At 49.9% G+C, this 25,205-nt stretch overlaps 3 gene segments (V, D, J or C); all 3 read right to left on the bottom strand.

Moving 5' to 3' along the window:
• Window positions 1-338: 338 nt before the first annotated feature.
• LOC132502431 (immunoglobulin lambda variable 2-18-like) lies at window positions 339-1,076 on the bottom strand. The segment is given in 3 exon segments: window positions 339-426; window positions 642-927; window positions 1,031-1,076. Coding segments are annotated over 3 exon segments (420 nt in total).
• Window positions 1,077-9,801: 8,725 nt separating this feature from the next.
• LOC132502430 (immunoglobulin lambda variable 2-18-like) lies at window positions 9,802-10,323 on the bottom strand. The segment is given in 2 exon segments: window positions 9,802-10,157; window positions 10,275-10,323. Coding segments are annotated over 2 exon segments (402 nt in total).
• A 4,786-nt stretch (window positions 10,324-15,109) lies between these two features.
• LOC132502429 (immunoglobulin lambda variable 2-18-like) lies at window positions 15,110-20,950 on the bottom strand. The segment is given in 5 exon segments: window positions 15,110-15,276; window positions 18,993-19,097; window positions 19,183-19,242; window positions 20,503-20,796; window positions 20,905-20,950. Coding segments are annotated over 5 exon segments (672 nt in total).
• Between the last annotated feature and the right edge of the window lie 4,255 nt (window positions 20,951-25,205).

Below are 25,205 nucleotides of genomic sequence, written 5' to 3'. Positions count from 1 at the left end.
TGTGTTAGCATACGGTATTTGTCTTTCTCTTTCTGACTTACTTCACTCTGTATGACAGATTCTAGGTCTATCCACCTCATTACAAATAGCTCAATTTCATTTCTTTTTATGGCTGAGTAATATTCCATTGGATACATGTGCCATAATTCTCACAGGTCTTAGATATGCTCGGATTCCACCTGGAAACTGCACTGGCTCCTCATGGAAACAAGGGACCTTGACATCACTGAGGAATACGGGACATGCCCTCCAGCCCACCTTCCATTCTGGAGCCACCTTTCAAAGAGCCCATCGTATCAGGGAGACCACCATTCTGCAGGGCTGTCCCCGGACAGCGTTCACCGATGCCAGGAGAGGGGACAAAGCTGAGACCCAGACTGTGTCCTCAACCCTCCCAGGCTCAGCCCACTCAGATGCAGGTCAAACAGGAAGGACAACAAACATGAAAACCACTCGTTGTTCTTTCTCCTCATCCCTCTGCAGGGTCCTCAGATCTCCTCTCAGCTGATGATGCCTCAACCACAGATGCCGATTAAGAACCAGCAGAGTCACAACAACAGGGAGTCTATGAGCTCAGGGCAGGTTTTGGTTCTACTTCCCCTGACCTTGGACAACAGTGCACAGTGTTACCACTTATAGGTGAACTACAGTAATAATCAGCCTCGTCCTCAGCCTGGAGCCCAGAGATGGTCAGGGAGGCCGTGTTGCCAGACTTGGAGCCAGAGAAGCGATCAGGGATCCCTGAGGGCCGTGTATTGACATTATAAATCAGGGTTTTGGGGGCCATGCCTGGGAGCTGTTGGTACCAGCCAACATCGTTATATTTCCCTATGTCACTGCTGGTTCCAGCACAAGAGATGGTGACCGTCTGTCCCGGATTCCCGGACACTGAGGGAGGCTGAGTCAGGCCAGACTGGGCCCAGGATCCTGTAAAGAGGAGAAACACACTCTAGTCAGTTCTGTCACCCTGAGGACAAAGACACAAAGGATCAGTCAGATGTCCCTGGGGTCGTTTCCTTGGAGGCCTCACCTGTGCCCTGAGTGAGGAGGGTGACAAGGAGCAGAGCCCAGGCCATGGTGGAGACGCCTCGACGCTGCCTTCTGAGCCCCCAGCCCTTGGCTTGCTCCCCTTGACCTCTCTTATCCCCTCCCCCCTCAGAGGAGGGAGGGGCCTCCATGCAAATCAGCTTCCTGCACCTGCCCCTCCTCATTATCTCCTCACCCCTCTGACTTGTCTATGGACCCTAGAGTCTCGTCCTCCCTAGACAGCAGGACTCATCTGAGTGGATGAAAACTCTGTGACACGTTGTCCTTAGTCAGGACACTGACCATTACAGGCCCCAGGAAATGGGGCCATCCTGGGATGTCCCTGTCGTCCACTATGGGAGTTAAGATGTCGTTGGCCAATAATCCTGATAATCACTCTTTGGGTTTTGCAGGTAGAAGGTGAGGACAGGGATTCGAGGGACTGGGGTGACTTAGAGATTCCATCCCGTCTCCTCCGGACACCACAGGGGTGCTGGGGGTGTGCAGCCCCCTCCCTCACCTGTCCCCTCAGCAAGATGGGCCCCGTGCCCCCCTGTCCCCTGCCTCTGCAGGGCTCGGAAGAGGAGCCCTGGGACCTTTATTGGCCTTCCTAGCAAAGGGCTTATGAAGCAGAACAGATTGAGGACACTGACCCCACACTCTCCTTTAGGGGGCTCAGGAGGTAGCATCTGGGGGGCTTCATACAGGTCAGGAAACCACAGCATAACCCCCCCAAACCAGGACTTCGCTGCCCCCAGGTGGCCTTAGATGGGGATGACCAAGCCCCAGGGAGGCAGCTCAGGGGGCTGAGCCCCCAGCTCTGACTCCCCAACTTCCTCCTCGTCCTCCCAGCTCAGCACCAGCGACCCTGTCCCTCCTCATCCCCTCCATGGACTCATCCTTTGTCCTGAAGCCACATCAGGATAGAATTGTCACCTTCCTCCCCAGGTGATGCAGAAGGGCCCCTGAAGGGTCTCTAATCTTGTCTCAGCATGACCTTGTCTCAGGGACAGTGACCTTGAGGAGATCTCAGCTCAGGCCAGGGGAACCTCACACGATAAATGACTCCACCCCCATAGCTATGCGGATGAGAAATATGGGCCCATGAGATGCATCTGAATTCTCAAAATGCTTTGAAAAAGAATAATGTAAGAAGGATTTTAGTTCCGTCAGGATGGAGGGAGACCTAATGGAAAATGAAGGAAGATGCCAGGGTGTGCAGGGCTGGGAGGGGGGACTGGGTCAGAGTCGGCCTCAGGGCCCAGCTGCAGGGATCTCTCCTCAGGCAGGTCTGTCTGCCATGTGGTGCAAGTGAGGATTCTCCTCTGTCCCCTGTGCTCAGCGGGAGGTCCTCATCCCAGAGCTGGCGCCTCCCTGAGGTCAGACACCTGTGTCCAGATGCTGGACCCATTGTGTTTTCTAGACAGAGAATCAAGGCTGACTGGTTTTTCCCAAGATTGTCACTTTCTCAGTATCTGAAATGTCTAGCTCCTGATTACGAGGAATGTTGACAATTGGTGTAACTGTCCTTTGCATCCCAGGGTTTATGCTCCTGCCTCTGGGCACAGGGCCCCGGGGGTGATGCCGAAGGAGCTCCAGAACAGATTCCTGCTTCTTTCCTGGGTACTGTGGAGGGGACCCAGGAGTGATGGTGCTGGGTGTGTGTGTCTGCGTGTGTGTGTGTGTCTGTCTGTCTGTATTTGTGTGGGGCTGTGTGTGTGTTTCTTCACAGAGACAGAGCACATCCTGCGATAGAACATAACCTGGACCTGATGGTGAGATGCTGGGTTTCCCTTGGATCCAGGGCCTGAACTCAGGCACAGGAATACACATAGGATTTGTGCACATCAGAATTACCTCACAGCCTGAGACTAATGTCCTTAGATAGACCTGCCCACAAGACTCGCCCTTGGTTTGTGTCTTGTGATTAGGTTTCAGGAAGGTTTAGGCTATTCCCCAAGAAGAACGACCCCCTGAGTCTCCACTTTCCTGCAACCTTATGGTTTATTCTGAACCCCTGACCTGCTCCCCAGCGGGAATGTGGAATTTCGGTAGATACCAGGCACAGGATACCTAGGAGACCAGCCTCCAGTAAGAATCTTGTGGGTCTGGTGAGGCTGCCTGGGGGACAATTCTTCACACAGGTTGTCACCATTTAACTGTGGTGATGAAGCCCGACCTTGGTAAAGGCTTCCTGGAAGTTTATCCTCGTTTCCTCAGATTTCACCTCAACCACCAAGCCCTTTGCTGATTTTGCTTGGTCTCCCTTCACTGAAGGAAATCACAGCCACCAGGACACCTCTCCACTGAGTCTGGTGGGTCTTCTTAATGACAAAAGTAGTTGCCTGTTGTCTTGGGGACACTCGAAACAGGACGATCTGAGAAAACAAGCAGCAAACCCAGGGTCTACAGTTTCCCTCCATCTCTTGCCATCTGCACCCGGGGGGTAAAAGTCATCATGGGAATAAGGGTCTGCACTAAACTCCACCCCTCCCTGGACAGCCCAGGACCACCCAGAGAAGCAGTAAGTCAGGAGCACTGGAAACACCCCACACCTCCCCACCACCCTTGGAACAAGCTCCAGTGAGAGAATTATTAGGTCCACACTCGGAACTCCTGCTCTCCAGACTTTCAGTGTGAGCTCCTGTCTACACCCCTGTTGGTTTCTCTCTGTGGCTTCTTGATCCGAAGGCAGGGACCCCAGTGGTGGCCACACTCGCCCCCAACCCCCCCCCCCCCCGAAGCTGTCCTGGAGCCTCTGCCTTGTGGATGTTTTTTGTTTTTTGTTTTTTTGCGGTACGCAGGCCTCTCACTGTTGTGGCCTCTCCTGTTGCGGAACACAGGCTCTGGACGCACAGGCCAAGCGGCCGTGATTCATGGGCCCAGCCACTCCCCGGCATGTGGGATCTTCCCGGACCGGGGCACGAACCCGTGTCCCCTGCATCAGCAGGTGGACTCTCAACCACTGCGCCACCAGGGAAGCCCTGCCTTGTGGATCTTAAGAGCTGCCAGAGCTCCCACAAGAGCCTCAGACTGCCACCCAGCCTCCACGAGGAGGGATCCCACATAGCAGGAGGGAGTCCTCTGCCAGTCAGCACATGTTTTGTCCCCATTAAGGACAAAATGCACAAATAGTCCAGATCTTCTTTCTCCATAACACAGGCTAATGTCCACTGCTTCCTTCTTGGTTCATCCTTTAAATATGCCATACGTTTGCAGTGGGAAAATAACCAAAGCAAACCACCTGCAGGAAAGTTATGGTCTACCCACTTTTGATGGTGAATCCTTATTGGATTTCCCATGAGTCGTATTCTGCCTTGAACATATTACAACAGCAAGGAGTAAGGAGATTTTTTTTAATTGAATTGAATTTTCAGAGATTCTTCATCTCTGTTCCAGAAAACGTAACCCATCAGATATCCCTTAACCCTGCATTTACTGTGAACTCTTAGGAAATTTCCTCTCTGTCCACCCCGCCCCCAAACCTGAGCAAGGGCTTCTGTTCCCACTTCCGGGATATGGATACAAAACAAGACACACCTTCAGTCCAGAGCAGGGTCCCACATGCTGTCTGGAATAATGTTTGGGCATCACATTGGACGGAGCACAAAATGGCAAGAGATGCTCTTGACTTGAGTCTGTTGCTTTGTGTCCCGAGATTTTCATTTCATTGAGATTCCGAGAATCAAAATATCATCTATGATAGAAAGTACCTTTTTCTCTTAGTCAAGCATATGTTTCCAAATCCACCTAAAATATTGGGTCAAAACTTCTCCAGAAGTTTTCTCATCAAACAGAAGGGAATCAATGATCCTCTAGATTCAGTGTGTATCCCATCATGCTCTTTTGGTGTGTTCCAGATTCTTCTGCATCCCTGGACAGCAGCGATTACTGGAGACTTAACTCCTTCACATGGTGTGTGCGGACAGACGGAGTCTATGACAGGATGTGGGAAAGGAATCCAGCCCGGGATTTCCTGTCTCTCCTGGTGTGAGAGTCATCATGTTTCCTGGGGGAGGAATCCCAGAAGGTCCTCTCTGTGCTCTTGGGACAAAGGAGAGGCCCTGAGCCCAGGTGGCTGAAAGATCCAACTGCCCCACTTTCCGGGAGTTAAAGGCAGAGCTGCGTACCAGTATCCCCTCAACTACTTCTGTTTTAAAAATATTTATTGAAGGGCTTCCCTGGTGGCGCAGTGGTTGAGAGTCCGCCTACCGATGCAGCGGACACGGGTTCGTGCCCCGGTCCGTGATGATCCCACATGCTGCAGAGCAGCTGGGCCCATGAGCCATGGCCGTTAGGCCTGCGTGTCCAGAGCCTGTGCTCCACAACGGGAGAGGCCACAACAGTGAGAGGCCCGTGTGCTGCAAAAAAAAAAAAAAAAAAAAATTATTGAAGGGACTTCCCTGGCGGTCCAGTGGTTAAGGCTCCACACTTCTACTGCAGGCGGTTTGGGTTTCATCAATGGTCGGAGGACTAAGGTGCTACATGTCGCGAGGCACAACTAAAGAATTATTTAAAATGCGAAAAAAGAAACAAAAAAAATTCTATTGAAGTATAGTTGAATTACAATGTTGTGTGAATCTCTGCTGTACAGCAAAGTGACTCCCTTATTCTTTTATATATACATTCTCTTTCTTATTCTTTTCCATTATGGTTATCATAGGGTATTGAAAACAACTCCCTGTACTATACCGTAGGACCTTGTCGTCTATCCATCCTATATATAGTAGTTTGTATCTGCTGGTCCCAAACTCCCAATCCATCCCTTCCCCACCCCCAACTCCCTCTCATCCCCCTCAGTTGGGAGGGGCCTCAGATTCCCCTCCAGCCTCTGTCTCCGTAGTGTTCTGAGTCTGAGGCCCAAGCCCGAGCCCTGGACCATTTATTGGCACTTTTGAAGATGATTTCTTGGGGCTCAAATGCTTTGGGACTAAGAGGGGTTACGCAGGAAGCAGCTCTTGAAACTTCATGCAGGACAGTATAAGCCACAGGTACCTTCCCCAAATCCTGGCCCTTGCTGCCCCCTGGTGGCTGAAGATGGTGCCAACCAAGGCCCTGGAACCTGAGGGACAGAAAACAACCCAGTCCCCAGACTGGCTGCTGTGCAGCTCATTGTAGGACGGGTCCGAAGAGCAGGTCCAAGTTTGCGTAAATGAACTAACGTGGAAAGCACAGTTCACAAAAAGCTGGATGGAATTAACCACCTGGACTCAACCGGGCAGAGAATCTGATTCAACCAAAATGCCAACATAGGATTTAAAGACCTATAGTTTCACCACATAATATTGGCCACACCAAGATACACTGAAATCACTTGGCATATGGAAAACCAGAACATCTCAACTGTATGGAAGGGAAAGTTAACAGAGCGTGTCTCACAGATCTGCTGGAATTATGTCACAAAGATATTCAACCAGTTGGTTCAAAATGATGCAAGAAATAAGGACAGAACCTACTGAAGTCAATAGAGAGATACAGAGTGTCAGTCAATATATGGGAGAAAAATCTAAAAAAGAGTGATATATGTATATGTATAACTGATTCAATTTGCTGTACAGCAGAAACTAACACAACAGCGGAAATCTACTATATTCCAATAAAAAATTTTTTAAAAAAGAAAGTCTCAGCTAAGCAATAGAAGGTGGAAAAAAACACAGTTAATCTACTATAGAGAAAATTACAGCACATGGGATTAATGACAGAGCATTGGATAATGAAAGATTTCTGACTTGAAGTCATGCAACGGAAACAGTCCCTTGTTCAACATAAGGGGGGAATGTGAATTTAAAAGAATGAAGTAGTATCTACAAATTGTGGGACTTCAATTGACCTAATACACAAATAATTGGAGTTCCCAAAGGAGAGGAGACAGAGAGACACAGAGAAACCCTCACATCCAGAATCTTGACAAGCCTCAGGGTATAGAAACGTGAGGGCAACCACATCAAGTTTCATTATAATGAAATCTTGAGGTGTGAACAATTTTTGAGACCCCTCTTCAGGTTGATTGACTATTGGTATGTTAGGAAAGTGTCAGCTAAAGAAATACTTCCAGGACTTCCCTGGTGGTCCAGTGGTTAAGACGCAATTCTTCCAATGCAGGGGGCACGGTTTCCATCCCTGTTCGGGGAACTAAGATCCCACATGCCAATTGGTGCAATCAAAAAAAAAAAAAAAGAAAAACCAGTACCCTGCAGATTCTACCACAATATTTCTCCCTCTCTCTCCCTCTCCCCAACCTCACAACACAAACGCCTGTCCCAGAGTTCTTCACTCTGGTAATTGTGGGTGATGTGAAAAGAATGCACAACTACGATTGTTTCTTTCAAACTCAACTCAAACTGTACTGACAGTTAGAGGCATATATCAGAGTTTAGGAAGAGTCCAAAGAACATAGGAGTACAGAAAAGCACAAATATGGAAGCCAAGATGCATGTCAACAAGTGTTAGCTGACTTCTTCCTGAGAAAGGACAGTCCCAGGTCTACAGTGGTGCTGAGTAGACCTGTCATTCCTTAGGTCGTGATCGGTGGTGAGTATGGTCGTGATGAGCTGAGATAACTTAACAATTATAATGAGTGTGAGTCCTTACAGATGCAGGTAGATCTCCAGATTCTCTCTCCTTTTAGTCGTGAGGCTGGTAGACCACTGCCCACTAACCCCACTGACAGATTTGTTCTAGGGTGAGGGTAAACCACATGTACTGGATGAGGGGGCACGGCAGAGCTGACTCTGTTGGGGTCAGGAGGAGAAGCCTGTGTGCCTCCAGAGTTTTGTAGCCTCTGCCCGCCTCTCTGGAATGGCCATCTCCCATGGAGGCCTTTCTCCAATGGGCAACCGGCAGAAATATTCACCTACAAGGAAGCTGACATCATCCAGGTGCTTACACACCTGACACCCTCCTGTAAAGTTGGATGCGTGTCGCCCGGATTCTGATTTGTACTTTAGGGCTGGCTAGGATTATCTTGACATGAACAATTTTCTAGGGTCTTGATCAGCCAGGAACAATCTCTCTCACTTCCTCCCAGTGAACTGATCTCAGACAACTCCTGGAGTCCACGTCCCGCTGAATAGCAGGAAATGTGGGACAGCTGATCCCCTGACAATATTCCCCTTAGAAATCCAGAACCCACCCACATGTCACAAGGCCAGATGCCTGACTCTAGGGCTCCTTGTCTTTCCTCTGGGACCCTGTCTGCCATCTTCAGGACGGGCTCCAGGAAATCCAAGGGAGCCCCGCCCAGGACCAAGCTGAGCCTCTGTTAGGGTCCATGTCTCTTGGGGCCTCACCCGTAGACACACTACCCTTTCCTCACTCAGCGGGTTGGATGCTTGTACCCACTGTTTCAGACTATGTTGTTTGGGGGATGCATACCTAGGAAGGCTGGGGCAGGAATGTAAAGAAAGGCCATGGAATGATTAACCCTGAAGTCAGCAAACCAGCTAATCGGGGAGTGGGGTAGACTGATGTGTTTGGGGGGTAGATTTCATCTGGGGTTATGTGGTTTCTGTTTATTATTCCTCCTTAAATTGTGAGTGTGCATTTCTTCTTCAGGCATGCTGCATTTCATACTAAAAGGAATTGGGCAAAATACACTGAAAGAGACATGACTACTTTTCCTCTCCTTAGCTACATAGACCAGGACTCCGACATGGAGGAAATTTTCACGAAAAACTGCAAGTGTAAGATGAACACCTGCCCTTGAAGCCTTGCAGATGGTAGAAACAGGCGCCTGGAACGTTTGAACAAAGAAAGTGGAAAGAAAAAGAGAGTCTTCGTCGGGACAAAGACCGTCTCAGGCTGTTTGAAGCAGCTGAGCCCATGCCCCATCCCTGCCCATCCAGCTCATCCAGGACACATGCAAACAACACATAGAGTGAAGGGGAGATGCCCCCATCCGGGATCCTTAGGAGGCTCTGACACGGAGAGAAGATGAAGCCTTGACTGCCTCCTGAAGACATCCCTGAGGGGAATGTCATGTTTTCATTTCATCTCGGGAAGTGAGATGAACCTAGAATTTTCATTCCCTAGGCCCCGAAAGGATCACTCTGTAATGAGCTGTGACAGGAGAGAGAAAAAATGAATGTGAATCTGTGAATTGATTGCTTGATCCATCAGATGAAGTACATCCTTATAATGCAGTATTATTCGGCTGCAAGAAGGGGGAAGTAGTGAATATGCTTCCACAGGAATGAGCCTTGAAACATTAGCATATGTGGGGGGATCCTGGCACAAAGGTCCGAGGGAGACAGGGAGTGACTGCAGGTGGATGAGGTGTGTCTTGAGGGGCAGAAAGCATCTGGACTCTGCAGTGATCATGGATGGACTGACTTATCAATACATTAAAAACCCTGATTCTACACCTTAAATGATGACTGTGATTTCAGGTGAACTCTGTCTAAAAGAAATGTATTAAGTCTTAGATGCTGATGGATGAAACCTACATCCAGTGGTTCAGAAAATGAATGTTTTGTTTACGTGTGTAGGTGTGTTGAGTATTATATTTATGGATGTTTATATATGTATACACATCCAAGTACATACACACACACACACATACATATATATATAGGCAGAGAGATAAACTGAGAGATAAGGTGATATAATGAAAAGCAAAGATGACAATAGTTAAAAATGATGGATCTGGGAAAAAGGTATGAAGCAGTCCTTTATGAAATCTTCAAATTCATTTAAGTTTGTAATTCTTGGCATAAAATAATAACAAACAAGCAACAAATGAAAGCCTGTATTTAAGAGTGAAGGGGCTGGAGGGAGCTAAAAGGAGGTTTTGGTCTCACTTCCCCATGACCTTGGACCACTGTGCAAAGTGCTACTACTTGTACCTGAGCTACAGTAATAATCAGCCTCGTCCTCAGCCTGGAGCCCAGAGATGGTCAGGGAGGCTGTGTTCCCAGACTTGGAGCCAGAGAAGCGATCAGGGATCCCCGAGGGCCGTTTATTGACATTATAAATCAGGGTTTTGGGGGCCATGCCTGGGAGCTGTTGGTACCAGCCAACTTGGTTATATTTCCCTATGTCACTGCTGGTTCCAGCACAGGAGATGGTGACCGTCTGTCCCGGATTCCCGGACACTGAGGGAGGCTGAGTCAGGCCAGACTGGGCCCAGGACCCTGGAAAGAGGAGAAACAAACTCTGGTCAGTTCTGTGCTGGGGCACCGGTCACCCTGAGGACAAAGACGCAAAGGGTCAGCCAGATGTCCCTGGGGTTCCTTTCCTGGAGGCCTCACCTGTGTCCTGAGTGAGGAGGGTGACAAGGAGCAGAGCCCAGGCCATGGTGGAGACGCCCCAGACGCTGCCTTCTGAGCCCCAGCCCTGGGCCTGGGCCCCCAGACCTCTCTTATCCCCTCCCCCCCAGAGGAGGGAGGGGCCTCCATGCAAATCTGCTTCCTGCACCTGCCTGTCCTCACCACCTCTGCTCTAGCCCTTGATTCTGGTAACGTCTGCATCCCTGGACAGCAGAGCTGCCTGAGAGATTAAAACAGCTTATCATATATTTTCTGATTCAGGACAGACTGAGAAGGTGACGGAGGCCAGGACCCGGAGCCCAGATGGCTGTGTCCTCTCCTCCTGTGGGGGATCGTGGTGGATGCAGAAGGATCCTAGGACTCCCCTCTTTTTGCAAGGAGCAGGGGAGCAGGGCATCTATGCTGGGGAGGAGAGGACATCCCGTGACCCCTCTTCCAGGGACTCAGGCAGAGCCGGGGACCCTCTCCTTGTCCCTCATGCCCTCCCTAGTCCCCTAGGCTAAGGTGCTCAGGCATCACTCTCTCCGCTGCTCTGTGGTGGTTTGAAGTTGGAGATGCTCCCTGCATGTCCAGTAGAGTGATTATGGGACACGGGAGATATTGGACACCCCTCCCTCGTGACCTCCTTAGGCCTGGCTCGGGAGCAGCTGCTGAGATTTTGAACAGGACAGAATGACAACACAGACAACCTCCCCCAAATCTGGGCCCTGCTGCCCCCCGGTGGCCTCAGTGGTGAGAGCTGAGCCCAGGGAGACAGCCGAGTTGGGCTGGACGCCCAGGTCTCCCCCTCCCCAGCTCAGTGCTAGGCCCCCATCCCTGCAGACAAGCCTCACCTTCCCTCGACTTCCTCCAGAATGAGGTACGTCACCTGCAAAATCAGGAGGCCCAGATGCCCCCCTCGAGGTCACCTTGCTCGTCCCAGGAGGGCCTTGTCACAGGGTTGGTGATGGGGGATGGAAGTGGGCTCAGGACCGAGGGAACCGGAGATATAACTTAATCCTATCTCGTTAAGGATGCCGAGGAGAGAAACAGGCCCCTGAGAAATGCCTGAATCCTCAAATACATAAAAAAGGATAATGTGAGACACAGAGAGAGCTCCGTCCAGACAGAGGATGACCTAGGGAATCAAGGGGCAGATTATGGGGCTGAGGCTCTGGAGGAGGGACCGGGTCCGGCGGGGCCTGGGGGTCCAGCTCTGGGTCCTATCCTTGGGTGCGGGGGTCATGGGGACACAGACATTCCCTGTCTTCCCCTTTGTGCCTTTGAGACGCCCTCACCTCAGAGCCTGGCACGTTCCTGAGGTCAAGGCTCTTCATCACAGACACACTTCCCCAAGGGTGTTTTTCCAGAAAGAGCTGAGTTTGCAGTAAATATTACACTCAGGATGACGGGTCCTTTCTGGATGGAAATGGACATGACCCCTCAGGCAATGGACTAGGAGTTTATGAAACACCAATACTTTGATGAAGGTGTTTAGTGTCACTGTTCACATCACACGACCACATTCCAGGAGCTAAGGGGTTGAGGCCCTGGCCAAGCTTGGGGTGGGTGAAGGGGGGCCTCTGTGGACGGGAAAGGAAAAGTGTGCGGGGAGGCGTTAGCTCTGGATTTGAGACAATCGTTGGCGTGTGTTTCACATAGGTATGTGCTGTACTATGTAGACATTCACTTAACGATGTCTTTTTCTGAGATTATAATAAAGCGGGGACTGGTTCAGGAACTTCTCACAAGTCAATCAGTCAGGCATCTGATACCAGGTCGGAACCCCGGGGTTTGGATTTTATATCTGGGGACTGTTGTGGACAGGCCTCCTGTGATCACTCCAGGTGTCCAGTGCTTCCTGCAAGAAGCAAACCCCGGGGTCACGGGAGCTGTCTTGCCTCTGCTGCACGTTTGTTCATACAAGCAGCAACTCAGGGTCCCCCATGATTCGGGCGTCACAGGTGAATTAAAAATTCCTGAGGTGGGCCTTCCCTGGTGGCGCAGTGGTTGGGAGTCTGCCTGCCGATGCAGGGGACATGGGTTCGTGCCCCGGTCCGGGAAGAACACACATGCCCTGGAGTGGCTGGGCCCGTGAGCCATGGCCGCTGAGCCTGCGCATCCAGAGCCTGTGCTCCACGACGGGAGAGGCCACAACAGTGAGAGGCCCGCGTACAGCAAAAAATAAAAAAAATTCCTGAGATATTTGTGCCCACTCAATAAGACATGATGGAAATATAATAAGAATGACTGCCACTAAAGGAGGAAAATTACTACTAACACATAATAGGAGTAATAGACAATTAAGTAAAAGCATATACCTATTAAGAATCACTAAAATCAATTACTGGATTCTTACCTTTTTGCCAAATAAATATGGGATTCATTAAATACTAACAGTTTAAGAAAAGAAAGATAAAATACCCAGAAAAGTATAATAACACCTAACCCAGAAATTCAATGGACACATAAAGGTAACAGCCCAGCGATGCTGACCCCTCGTTGCGGTGAATAATAACAACAATGGCAGATATCCTGACCGTAGAGAAAGCTAAGGCATTTCACGTTACCTCCACCCAAAGTGGCTTTTCTCGCACCATTGTAAAATTATATTCATATATAGTTAAATTATTTGAAGCATCACGGGAAGCAGCCACTACAGCCTGAGACTCCACACAGTGCACACCAGGACAGTGGAGCCTCCAGAATCTCCTACTGAAGCATCCTCTGCTCGTCACACCTACCATGTGGTGTTTTGTTGGGAATTATCCCCGTTGTAAAAACAGTAACTAATTTCGCATCAGGAGATTGTATCCCACCTTTACAGCAGACACTCAGAGAGGCCATGGTGGCTCCCAACCCCCTGTGCACAGCTGACTCTTGCTAAAGATCCAGCTGGTGTCCTTACACTCAGGGAACAAGTCTCCCCAGAGGTGCCACAGAGGATCCCGGAACAGTGGCCTCTGTGCCACCTCTGTCGTCTCCACCAGGACACACACCTGTCGGGCAGCTGCAGCGTCTCACCAGCCTTACACACAAGGGACCCTGACTCAGGACATGGTTCAGTGTCCAGTAACTGAGACCCCTTCCCCCTGTGCTGTGACCCAGCTGATGGGGGTCCCTGTATGACCCTGTTCAAGCCAAGGTGATTCAAGCATGATGATACTGACCTATGTGTTTATAAGTAAAGAAAGAAGGTAACAGGTAAAAGCTTAGAAAAAATAGTGATGATGAGAACATTAGGAGAAGATTGAACTTCCTGGTAAGAGGATTGTTTTAGTCAGGGTTCTCTAGGAAAACAAAACAAAGGAAATATATACATATAGATAAAAAAGAAATTTATGTAAGTAATATATATATATATATATATATATATATATATATATACTGAGAGAGAGAGATTATTATTGATTATTGAGCACGGAACTCCCAGGAGCCGATGTCTTCAGCCTGAAAGCTGGGAACGCTGGTGATGTAATTCAGTCTGTGTCCAAAGATTTGGGAACCAGGGGAGCCAGTGATGTAAATTCCAGTCTGAGGCCTGGAGAAGTTGAGGTGAAATGTCCCAGCTCTTACAGTGAGAAGAGAACACAGACGTGAAATCCTCCTGCCTTTTCCTTTTGCTCTGCACAGACCCTCAACAGATTGGGCGATGCCCATCCACACTGGGGAGGACAATGTATTTACTGAGTCCCCAGATTCAAATGCTCATCTCATACAGGAACACCTGCCCAGACCCATCCAGAAATGATGCTTCATCTGAGTCCCCTGTGACCAGTCAAATTGACACATAAACTTAACCATCTCAGCGACGATCCATGCTGATTTGCCCCACAATGAGGTCCCAGTCAGGACAGGGCAGTTTCAGTGGTAAAACTGGAAAATTTCTGGCAATCAGGAGACTTGGTCATGGCCCAGTTCTGGTGCTTATGCTTGGGTCCACCCAGATGTTTAAACCAGGAGGTCGATGCTGACGATGCAGTATTATTCGGCCATAAGAAGGAATCAAGTACTCATATGTGCTTCAATGGGAAAGAACATTGAAAACATTTTAAAGAATGAGAGAAGCCAGACACAAAGGGCCACATAGGGTATCATGGCATTTGTGTGAAAAATCTGGAACAGGCAGGAAGTACATTAATGTTTGGAGGGCTGGAGTGACAGGGAAAGGGGATTGCCTGGTGACAGATGAGGTGTTCCTTTTCCGGGGATGAAAATATCCTGGAAGACTGAGTGTTAGTGGATGTTCAAACTTGTGAATACATTAAAAACCACTGGATCAATCACCTTAAAATGATGTATGTTATGGATTGTGAAGCCTATGGTAGAAAGAATATGAAGGCTTGGTTACTGATAGATACAAACTACACTCAAATGACTCAGAAAATAAATGTTTTGTGTTCCTGAGTGTGTGCTGTGTGTGCATATGGATGTGTGTGCGTATAGACATACAAAGGCAGAGAGAGAATGAGAGAAAACGGGATATGAGAAAGGCGAATCTTGCAAAGTATTAAACAATAGTGAATCTGGGGAAAGGTTCTGCAAGACTTCCTTACAGACCTTTAAATTTTTATTTAAGTTTGTAATTACTACAAAATAATAACAAAAACAAATGAAAGCCTCAGTTTAGGAGTGAAGGGATGAATGAGCTCAGAAGACCTTTTAGTCTCACTTCCCCATGAACTGGGACCACCAAGCACAGTGCTACTACTTGTATATGAGCTGCAGTAATAATCAGCCTCGTCCTCAGCCTGGAGCTCAGGGATGATCAGGGAGGCCGTGTTCCCTGACTTGGATCCAGAGAAGCGATCAGGGATAACTGAGGGCCGTTTATTCACCTAATAAATCTGGGTTTTGGAGGCCGTGCCTGGGCGCAGTTGGTACCAGCCAACAGCGTCATATTTCCCTATGTCACTGCTGGTTCCAGCACAGGAGATGGTGACCGTCTGTCCCCGATTCCCGGACAATGAGGGAGGCTGAGTCAGGCCAGACTGGGCCCAGGACCCTGGAAAGAGGAGAAACACACTCTGGTAAATCCTGTTCTGGAGCCCAGGTCACCTTGAGAACAAAGACACAAAGGATCAGCCAGATGTCTCTGGGGTCCCTTCCCTGGAGGCCTCACCTGTGCCCTGAGTGAGGAGGGTGACAAAGAGCAGGGCCTAGGCCATGGTGGAGACGCCCCACACGCTGCTTTCTGAGCCCCAGCCCTGGGTCTGGGCCCCCAGACCTCTCTTATCCTCTCCCCTGACAGAGGAGGGAGGGGCCTCCATGCAGATCAGCTTCCTGCACCTGATGCTCCTCACCCCCTCTGACCTGGCCCTGGAGACTAGATTTTCTGCATCCCTGGGGGAGAATATAGCTCAGGGATTTAAACATTTTGACACATAGATGACATATATATACAGGAGCATGAATTGTTTGTAGCTGGTTTGCAGGGAGAGAAAGACCAGCTGAAGTCCCTCAGGCAATGAGCTCCTGGACCTTCAGGGTCTCTGCTGGGACAGGACTGTGTCTCTGGGAACCACAGTGCAGGGGACATTCCGCAGCGCCCTCTGCTGGATGGCTGTCTCCAAGGTCTCTATGTTTGGGAAAGAGACAGGCCCACCAGGGGAAACACCTGCTGTTTGTTGGGTGGCTGGGTGGAGCCCGAGCTGCAGCCTTGTCCCATCCCCGCCCCCACCTCTTTGTTCTGAAGCATCTGCACATCGAATCCACGAGCAGGTCCTTGACCCCCAGCCCCCCACCCCAGGTCCCAGACTGGCCCTGGACCCTAGAGTCTCTGCGTCCCTGTACAACAGGGCTCTTCTGAGAAGATGAAAACTCTGTGACACATTGTCCTTAGTCAGGAAACTGACCATTACAGGGCCCAGGAAATGGGGCCATGCTGGGATGTCCCCGTCATCCACTATTTGAGTCAAGATGTCATTGGCCAATAATTCCGATAATCACTCTTTGGGTTTTGCGGGTAGAAGGTGAGGACAGGGGTCCGAGGGGCTAGGGGGACTTAGAGATTCCATCCCGTCTCCTGCCGGCACCACAGGAGAGCTGGGGGTGTGCATCCCTCTCCCTCACCTGTCCCCTCAGCAAGATGGGCCCCCTGGCCCCCTGTCTCCTGCCTCTGCAAGGCTCAGAGGAGGAGCCCTGGTACCCCCACCACCACCACTTCTTCCTCCTCCTCCTCCCCCCAGCTCAGCACCAGCCACCCTGTCCCTCCTCGTCCCCTCCATGCCCCTGTCCTTTGTCCTGCAGCCTCATCAGGATGGAATTGTCACCTGCCTCCCCAAGTGACTCAGACCCACCCCTGCAAGGTCTCTAATCTTGTCTCAGCATGACCTTGTCTCAGGGTGAGTGACCTTGAGATCTCAGCTCAGGGCAGGGGAACCTACACAGATAAATGACTCCACCCCCATAGGTACACTGGTGAGAAATATAGGCCCATGAGATGAAGCTGAATTCTCAAAAGCGTTCCAAAAAAGGAATAATGTAAGGAGTTAGAGCACATCAGGATGGAGGGAGCCCTAATGGAAATGAGGGAAGATGCCAGGGTTTAAGGGGCTGGGAGGAGGGGCTGGGTCAGAGTTCACCTCAGGGCTCAGCCGCAGGGACCTCTCCTCAGGCAGGTCTATGGGCCACGTGGTGCAAGTGAGGATTCTCCTCTGTCCTCAGCGGGAGGTCCTCACTCCACAGCTGGTGTCTCGCTGAGGTCAGTCTCCTCTGTCCACAGAGACGCTGGACCCAGTGTGTTTTGTGTGTTTTCTAGACAGAGAATCAGGGTGGACTGACTGATCTTTCCCAACATTATCACTGTCTCAGTACCTGAAATGTCTAGTTCCTGATTATGAGGAAAGCTGACAATTGGTGTAATTTCCTTTTGCATTCCAGGGTTTATGCTCCTGCCTCTGGGTACAGGGCCCCGCGGGTGATGCAGATGGAGTACCCGGTCCCCACAGAGCAAACCCCGCATCCTTCCCAGGTCCAATGGGGCGGGGGCACCCAGGAGTGATGGTGCTGTTTTTGTGTGTGTGTGTGTGTGTGTGTGTGTGTAACCGAACGAGACCCCTATGGAGCCTTCCAGGGACAGGCCATCCCCAATATCCTCTGCTTTAGCTCTTCTCTCAAGTACCTGGATAATAGTATTTGATGCAAATTTCCTGAGTTGTTTTGCAGATGTGAAATCCCCGCAAGGACCACCAGACGGAAGAACTACTTGGTGACCATGAGCACATAGCCCCAGGCCCCCAGGAGCCTAAGGACTGATAATGTTAAGCCCTGTGACTCCACCGTGCTGCTTCACCATCAGCCAATCAGAGAACTGTGCACAAGCTGATCACGTACCCTGCGACCACCTCTCTCCTGGCCTTTAAAAATGCTTTGCTAAGGGGCTTCCCTGGTGGCGCAGTGGTTGAGAGTCCGCCTGCCGATGCAGGGCACACGGGTTCGTGCCCTGGTCCGGAAGAATCCCACATGTCACGGAGCGGCTGGGCCCGTGAGCCATGGCCGCTGAGCCTGCGCATCCGGAGCCTGTGCTCCACAACGGGAGAGGCTACAACAGTGAGAGGCCCGCGTCCCACAAAAAATAAATAAATAAATAAATAATAAATGCTTTGCTAAAACCCTCAAGAGTCTGGAATGTCGGCAGATGCCAGACAGGAGATGCCTAGGAAACCAGCCTCTGGTAAGAGCCTTTTTGGTCTGATGAGTCTCCCTGTGATACAATTCTTCACACACATTGTCACCATTTGACGCTGGGGATGAAGCCCGTCCCTCGGAAAGGCGTCCGGGAAGGTTCTCCTGGTTTCCTCGGACTTGACCTCATCCACCATTGCCCTTTGCTCATTTTCCATTGTCTCCTCTCACTGAAGGAAATCACAGCCATGAGGTTGACTCCCTACTGAGTCCTGAGAGTCTTCTCAGTGGGCCCAAAATGGGAGTTTGGGGGGAATTTTTATAATTTGAAAAAATTTTTATAATTTTTTTACTTGATCTAGAATTTTTATTAACCAAGTAGGAATTTAGCAGGCTTCTACATTTTTTAGTTCCAGAAATACCACGATTAACAAGCCAATGACAGAGATCTGCACACGTCAGACTCTTCTCATTGCTGCTTTGACTCCATTGGCCATGACGGTAGCCTTGCCCTTGGTAGGGGAGGGCCACCCCTTGGCCCCGGCCACCCAGGATCCAGCTCCTCCCGTTGCGTTTAGGATTTGCAGCTGAGGGGCTGCAGTTCCCACTAGAACTTCTGGCTTGGAGAAGAGTGAGCACAGAGCCATTCAAGGATTCTCCAATCTCATTACCTTTTGAATCCCTTTGTCTCCAGGCAGGGCTGGCTTCTCTAGTTCACTCACTAGGGGCCATCTTGGTTTTTGCTTCCGCCAACCAACCCCCAAACTGCTGAGGCTCTTTCTACCTCCCCAAGCTGCAGGGAACATGAAACGTAGAGTCTCTGTGGACGAGCCCAGATCACAAATCCAGCTGATCCAGCTTGATGTTCCTCCCTCCACTGCCCCCCACCCTCGAATCCCTTCCCAACGTGTTCTGGGGATTTCTGTCTGTGTGAATTAGGAGAACCAAGCAGTTCGTGGAGTGCAGTGCCCCTCTCGAGGCTCACACTCTATTCTCATCCTAGGAAACTGCTGGAACCCGAGTCTAATTGTTGGTCCAGAAGCAAAGAGGGGCAATGGGGGCGGGGGGTCCTGAGGAGAATCAGCACAGCCTCACGTGGCAGCTTCCTCAAGGTGGCCGTGACCTTTTCCTTGGGCAATACAAGGTCAATCGCCCCAGACAGAGGTGGAAAGACCTCTACCGCTGGGGGTGGGGAGGCGTCTTCCACGGGCAAAGAAGACACATGAGAATTGAGGGGCTCAATGTCCCCAGGTCCCTCAGGTCCTCCCACACATCCCCACCCAACCTGCAGCATCCAGTTCTTTCCCAACCACCTTCTTCACTACAAGGCTGGGACTCAACTTTGCTGGAATTTAGCCAATTGAAGGAGGAAGGTCTGGGTTGGATTTTCAGCTATTTCAGTCCAGGTGCTGCAGGAGATGAGGCTCTCCTCCAGGGCACTCCGGGAAGCTCGCAGGTCACTTGTGCGGCCCTTAGGAGGGGATCTTGAATCGTTAAGCTCATCTTTTTCTCTCCCTACTCTATCCAGCAACATTCCGAGCAGATACCAACGTCATGATATTCTGTTGGGTTCCCAAAACGTTCCAAAATATCATATACAGGGTCACTTAGCTCCTGGATTCTTACAAGTGGTTGCTTAGAAGAATCCAAGGCAGGCATTTTTCTCATTCCAATGAACAGTTCATGACATACACTAGCTGTGCTCTCTGTACTAACGGAAATAGCCATTAGCACCATTCAGTAGAACCAGATTAGACAGCCAATTCCAGAAACCTCAGAATCAATTGAGAAAAAATCATCCTTAAAATTCTATTTTTCTTGAAGCACTCCGGGTACCAAAATCGGGATTAGTCACATGGCTCCAGAGAAACAGGAAAAAATATATATAATTTATTATAGGAATTGATTCACACCATTATGGAAGTTGAAGGTGTCTCACAATCTCTGAGCAAGCTGAGGAACCAGGAAAGCCAGTGATATAATTCAGTCTGAGTCCAGAGGCCTGTGAATCGGGGTCAAGGATATAAGTCCTGGTCTGAGATTGAAAGCTGAAGAAGCAGCAGTGCCAATGTTCTGGGTCAGGAGAAGGTGATGCCTCTGATGACGAGGAGAGAGCACACGTCCCCTTCCTCCCCCTTTTTGTTCTATTCAGGCCCTCAACTCAAGGACAGTGCCCACTGCACCACACCAGTGATCTTCTCTACTCAGTCTGTGGACTCAAATGCCAATATCCTCCTCCTGAGACATCCTCACAGACACCAAGAAATAATGTTTTAACCGCTGTATGGGCATCTCTTATCTCAGGCAAATAGACACATAAAATTAACCATCACACTGCTGTGGAAGAGCTGGAAAGAGTGGCACATCACACAGGATGAGGAAGCGGTTACCATCCCAAGACAATAACCCCAAGAGCATATTTCCCACCACCTTCACCGTAGGCAGAGGGAGGAGCTCAGAGACCACTGACCTCTCACGGCCGAGCTGCATGAGGCTGGCACCTCAGGGAGGAGGAGCATCTGTAGAGCAATAGGGAGCCTGTGAGCTCAGGGATGCTTTGGTTCACTTCCCCATGAACTTGGACCACTGTGCCCATTGTTACTACTTGTATCTGAGCTACAGTAATAATCAGCCTCGTCCTCAGCCTGGAGCCCAGAGATGGTCAGGGAGGCCGTGTTGCCAGACTTGGAGCCAGAGGAACGGTCAGGGATCCCTGAGGGCCGTTTATTGACCTCATAAATCAGAGTTTTGGGGGCCGTGCCCGGGCGCTGTTGGTACCAGCTGACAACATTATATTTCCCTATGTCATTGCTGGTTCCAGCACAGGAGATGGTGACTGTCTGTCCCGGATTCCCGGACACTGAGGGAGGCTGAGTCAGGCCAGACTGGGCCCAGGACCCTGGAAAGAGGAGAAACACACTCTGGTCAGTTCCGTGTGGGGCCCAGGTCACCCTGAGGACAAAGGATCAGCCAGATGTCCCTGGGGTCCCTTCCCTGGAGGCCTCACCTGTGCCCTGAGTGAGGAGGGTGACAAGGAGCAGAGCCCAGGCCATGGTGGAGACGCCCCAGACGCTGCCTTCTGAGCCCCAGCCCTGGGTCTGGGCCCCCCGACCTCTCTTATCCCCTAAACCCTCAGAAGAGGGAGGGGCCTCCATGCAAATCTGCTTCCTGCACCTGACCCTCCTCACCCCTTCTGCTCACCCCCTCTGACATGGTTTGTTCTAGATTCTTCTGCATCCCTGGACAGCAGAGATTGCTGGAGACTTAACTCCTTCACATGGTGTGTGAGGACAGACGGAGTCCATGACAGGATGTGGGAAAGGAATCCAGCCCAGGATTTCCTGTCTCTCCTGGTGTGAGAGTCATCATGGTTCCTGGGGGAGGAATCCCAGAAGGTCCCCTCTGTGCTCTTGGGACAAAGGAGAGGCCCTGAGCCCAGGTGGCTGAAAGATCCAACTGCCCCGCTTTCCGGGAGTCAGAGGCAGAGCTGGGGACCAGTATCCCCTCAACTCCCTCTCTTTAAAAAACATTTTATTGAAGGGACTTCCATGGCAGTCCAGTGGTCAACACTCTGCACTTCCACTGCAGGGGGTGCAGGTTTGATCCCTGGTCAGGGAACTCCAATCCTGCATGCAGCATAGCGCTGTGAAAAAAGAAAAAAAGAAAAAAGAGAAAGAAAAGAACAAAGAAACTGAAAATTTTTATTGAAGTGTGCTTGATTTACAATGCTGTGTGAATTTCTGCTGTTCAATAAAGTGATTCAGTTATACTCTATATACATTTTTTCATATTCTTTTCCATTATGGTTTATCAGAGGATATTGAATACAGTTCCCTGTGCTATACCATACATAGGTCCTTGATGTTTATCCATCTTATATATAATAGTTTGCATCTGCTGGTCCCAAGCTCCCAACCCATCCCTCCCCCACCCCCCAACCCCTTATCCCTCTCAGTTTGGAGGGTCCTCACGTTCCCCCCAGCCTCTGTCTCTGCAGTAGTCTGAGCCCTGGGCCATTTATTAGCACTTTTGAAGATGATTTATTGGCGTACAAATGCTTTGGGACATAAGAAGTGGTCCGTGGGGAGCCCCTCTTGAAACTTCATACAGGACAGTGTAAGCCTCAAGTACCTTCCCCAAATCCTGGCCCTTGCTTCCCCCTGGTGGCTGCAGACGGTGTCAACCAAGCCCCTGGGAGGCATCTGAGTGGGGGCTGGAAATCCCTCTTGCGTTGCCCTCCCCTCCTCTCTCCTTCCCCAGCAAGTTCAGCACCAGGCCCCCGATCCCTTCCATCCCCCCTAACCTCATTTCCCTTTGTCCATTAACTCCCTCCACGATGGGATGTGTCACCTGCCACACCAGGTGTCCTGGACCCTCACCCCAGGACTATTTAGCCCACCCCACCACAGCCTTGGTACCAGGTTATGCCTGTGAGGCAGCTCTTCATACCAAGTGACAGACATTTCAGGAGCCCAAGAGAGGTGACTCTATGGCCAATGGTGGGAAAAGCTAAAGGCTTGCCTTGGGGATTGAGGGAAAAGGAGAAAGATGTTTGGGGGAAGCAATCATTTTTGATTCATGACTATTGCTTAAGTGTGTTTTGAACATGTTTGTGCATTTTTATTTTACACACTGGTTAAAATAATAATGTCTGTTATTAAAGATAAGACTAAGTCCCACAGTCTGCAAGTTGCAGACCCAGGAAAGCTGTTGGTGTGATTCAGACCAAGTCCTAAGACCTGATACCGGAGTTGCTGAGGACAGAGGAAAATGAGATGAGATGTCCCAGCTCAACAGCGAGACACGAAAGGGGCAAACTCCTCCTTCCTCTGCTCTTGTTCTATCCAGACCCTCAAAGGACTGGATGCTTCTCAGTTCCTCCTTTGCTCCAAGCCCTGAGGCTTGGCACGCAGGGGAGCGGGCAGATGCCCTGGCCCAGCCAGGAAGGGGCGGGGGGGAAGATGTCTTCTTCCCCAGAAGTTGTTCTGAAGCTGGTTCTGAGGGACATGGAGCACCTGGCCTTCTGATGAGTTCCCTCCCCACACACCTGATCTCCCCCTTCCACCACACACACACACCTGGGGAGGAGCTTCCTGCCCTCTGCATCTGCAAGGCCATTGCCTGCAGGAGGCCTGAGTTTGAGTCTGGGATGGAAGGATGCTGCCCTCTACCTGAAGGCTCCTGCCTTTCCCTCTGAGCTCATTCATAGCTACCCCAAAAGGATTTTCTTTCTCTCTCTCTTTTTTTTTTTTTTTTTGATGTAGACCATTTTTAAAGTCTTTATTGAGTCTGTTGCAATACTGCTTCCGTTTTATGTTTTGGTTTTTTGGCCACGAGGCATGTGGGATCTTAGCTCCCCAACCAGGGATCAAACCCATACCCCCTGCATTGGAAGGCGAAGTCTTAACCACTGTACCACCAGGAGAGTCCCCCAAAAGGATTTTCAAAAGTGGTGGTTCCCCCAAATCAGGACATACGGCCTTAGGAACACAGACCAGCCATCCTGGATTCTCTCCAAGACCTTCCTTGTTAGCTTAATCTTGCAGCAGACTAGATGCAAGATTAGGGGACTAGAGGCTGTGTGGGGTGACTGAATTTCTTCATATCTTCATATGAAGATATGAAGAAATTTCTGCATATTTGAAGAATATTGAAGAATATTCATGTTCTTCATATTTCTTCAAATATGAAGAAATTTCTTCAATTTCTTCATATCTCCAAAATAAATCACTGGTCAAAGAAAACATTTATGATGGAAAAGTTTACTCCCAAATATAGAAAAGTTGGGAATTCCCTGGCGGTCTAGTGGTTAGAACTCCATGCTTCCACTGCAGGGGCTGTGGTTCGATCCCTGGTTGGCGGGGAACTAAGATCCCATGTGCCGTGCGGCGAGGCCAAAAAACAAAACAAAACAAAAACACAAAAAACAAGCAAAGGGCCTCCCTGGTGGCGCAAGTGGTTGAGAGTCCGCCTGCCGATGCAGGGGATACGGGTTCGTGCCCCGGTCTGGGAGGATCCCATATGCCGCGGAGCGGCTGGGCCCGTGAGCCATGGCCGCTGAGCCTGCGCGTCCGGAGCCTGTGCTCCACAACGGGGGAGGCCACAACAGTGAGAGGCCCGCATACCGCAAAAAAAAAAAAAAAAAAAAAAAAAAAAAACAAGCAAAAAAAAAACCCCAAATAAAGAAAATTATTTTACCATGGCCAGTGTTATCATTTTAGTGACCATCTTCTGGACATCTTGACAAGCTTATCTACAATGTTCAGGAAAAAGAATTACATGTATTCCAGGAGGTGGGGGGGGGGGTCCCTGTAACTTTCACTGCTTCTTCTACTCCAGGCCTAGTCTAGCCCCAGGAACATGGTAAACATTGTGAGCATTGCTTGAAGCAATGAAATGAATGAATGTTACTTTCATGTTTACTTGTACATGAATAGGACTATATCATACAATATAAGCAATCCTGTGACCTTTGCTTTCAAATATCTCCGATGTCATCTTTTCAGTGTGTCAACCTGAAATCAGGCCTTAAATCAGCCATCGAATCATGAAAATAATGATCGGCAATCTTCAAAGGGATCCCCTTTCCATTTCAAGTCCCACCGATGCATCCTTTGCCCTCTCAGAGAATTAGTTACAACCTGCCACTTTAAAACAATGGTCTTCTTGTTTTGGTTTTGTTTTGGTTTTTTTCTGGTTCCACCCTAAAACTTATGAGCACTATCTCCTTGAATGTTGCATTAGCAGCCTCTCAAGGACAAATGTTTGTTGAATGAGTCTGGACAAGAAGAAGGAGGGGGAGGCCGAGTCTCCAGTTCCAAAGTGAAAAAATTGAGTTTTTACCAGCCCTGTTCCAGGTAACAATCCCAGGTCCAGGAAGATCAACACAATGCCCTCATTTGTATGTACCTATGTATTCATTCATCCATCCATCCATCTATGGGTGTAGCTGGACACTTTAAACTCTGTTAGCTCACAGGCACGGGGGATGTCTGGGGGAATGGCAGGGTTGAGCCACGAAAGATAGCCATCACTACTGCCCTGCCTGTTATTGGTGTTCTTGGCCACCACTACCTTCTGGTGGCCTGTGGTTAAAGATTTAGGGTCACCTGGATGACAAGGACACAGCCTCACAGTCTGAGGAGGCCAAGTACTTACTGGGCTTGAGTGAGGAAGCTGAATTCAAAGGACCCAAAGGAGGTCCCCCAGGCCAGCGTGAGTGACAGGGCTGGAGATCCGCTTTGCTCTTAACCCCTCCAGGCAAGAATCCTCACCTAACTGGCTCTCACCATCTCTCCAGAAGCCCGA

This window comes from Mesoplodon densirostris, chromosome 15 (assembly GCF_025265405.1).
Source record: "Mesoplodon densirostris isolate mMesDen1 chromosome 15, mMesDen1 primary haplotype, whole genome shotgun sequence".
In the NCBI taxonomy this organism is placed as follows: domain Eukaryota; kingdom Metazoa; phylum Chordata; class Mammalia; order Artiodactyla; family Ziphiidae; genus Mesoplodon; species Mesoplodon densirostris.
Note: the sequence above shows the minus strand (reverse complement) of the source record. Positions and strands in the feature narration are given on the sequence as shown.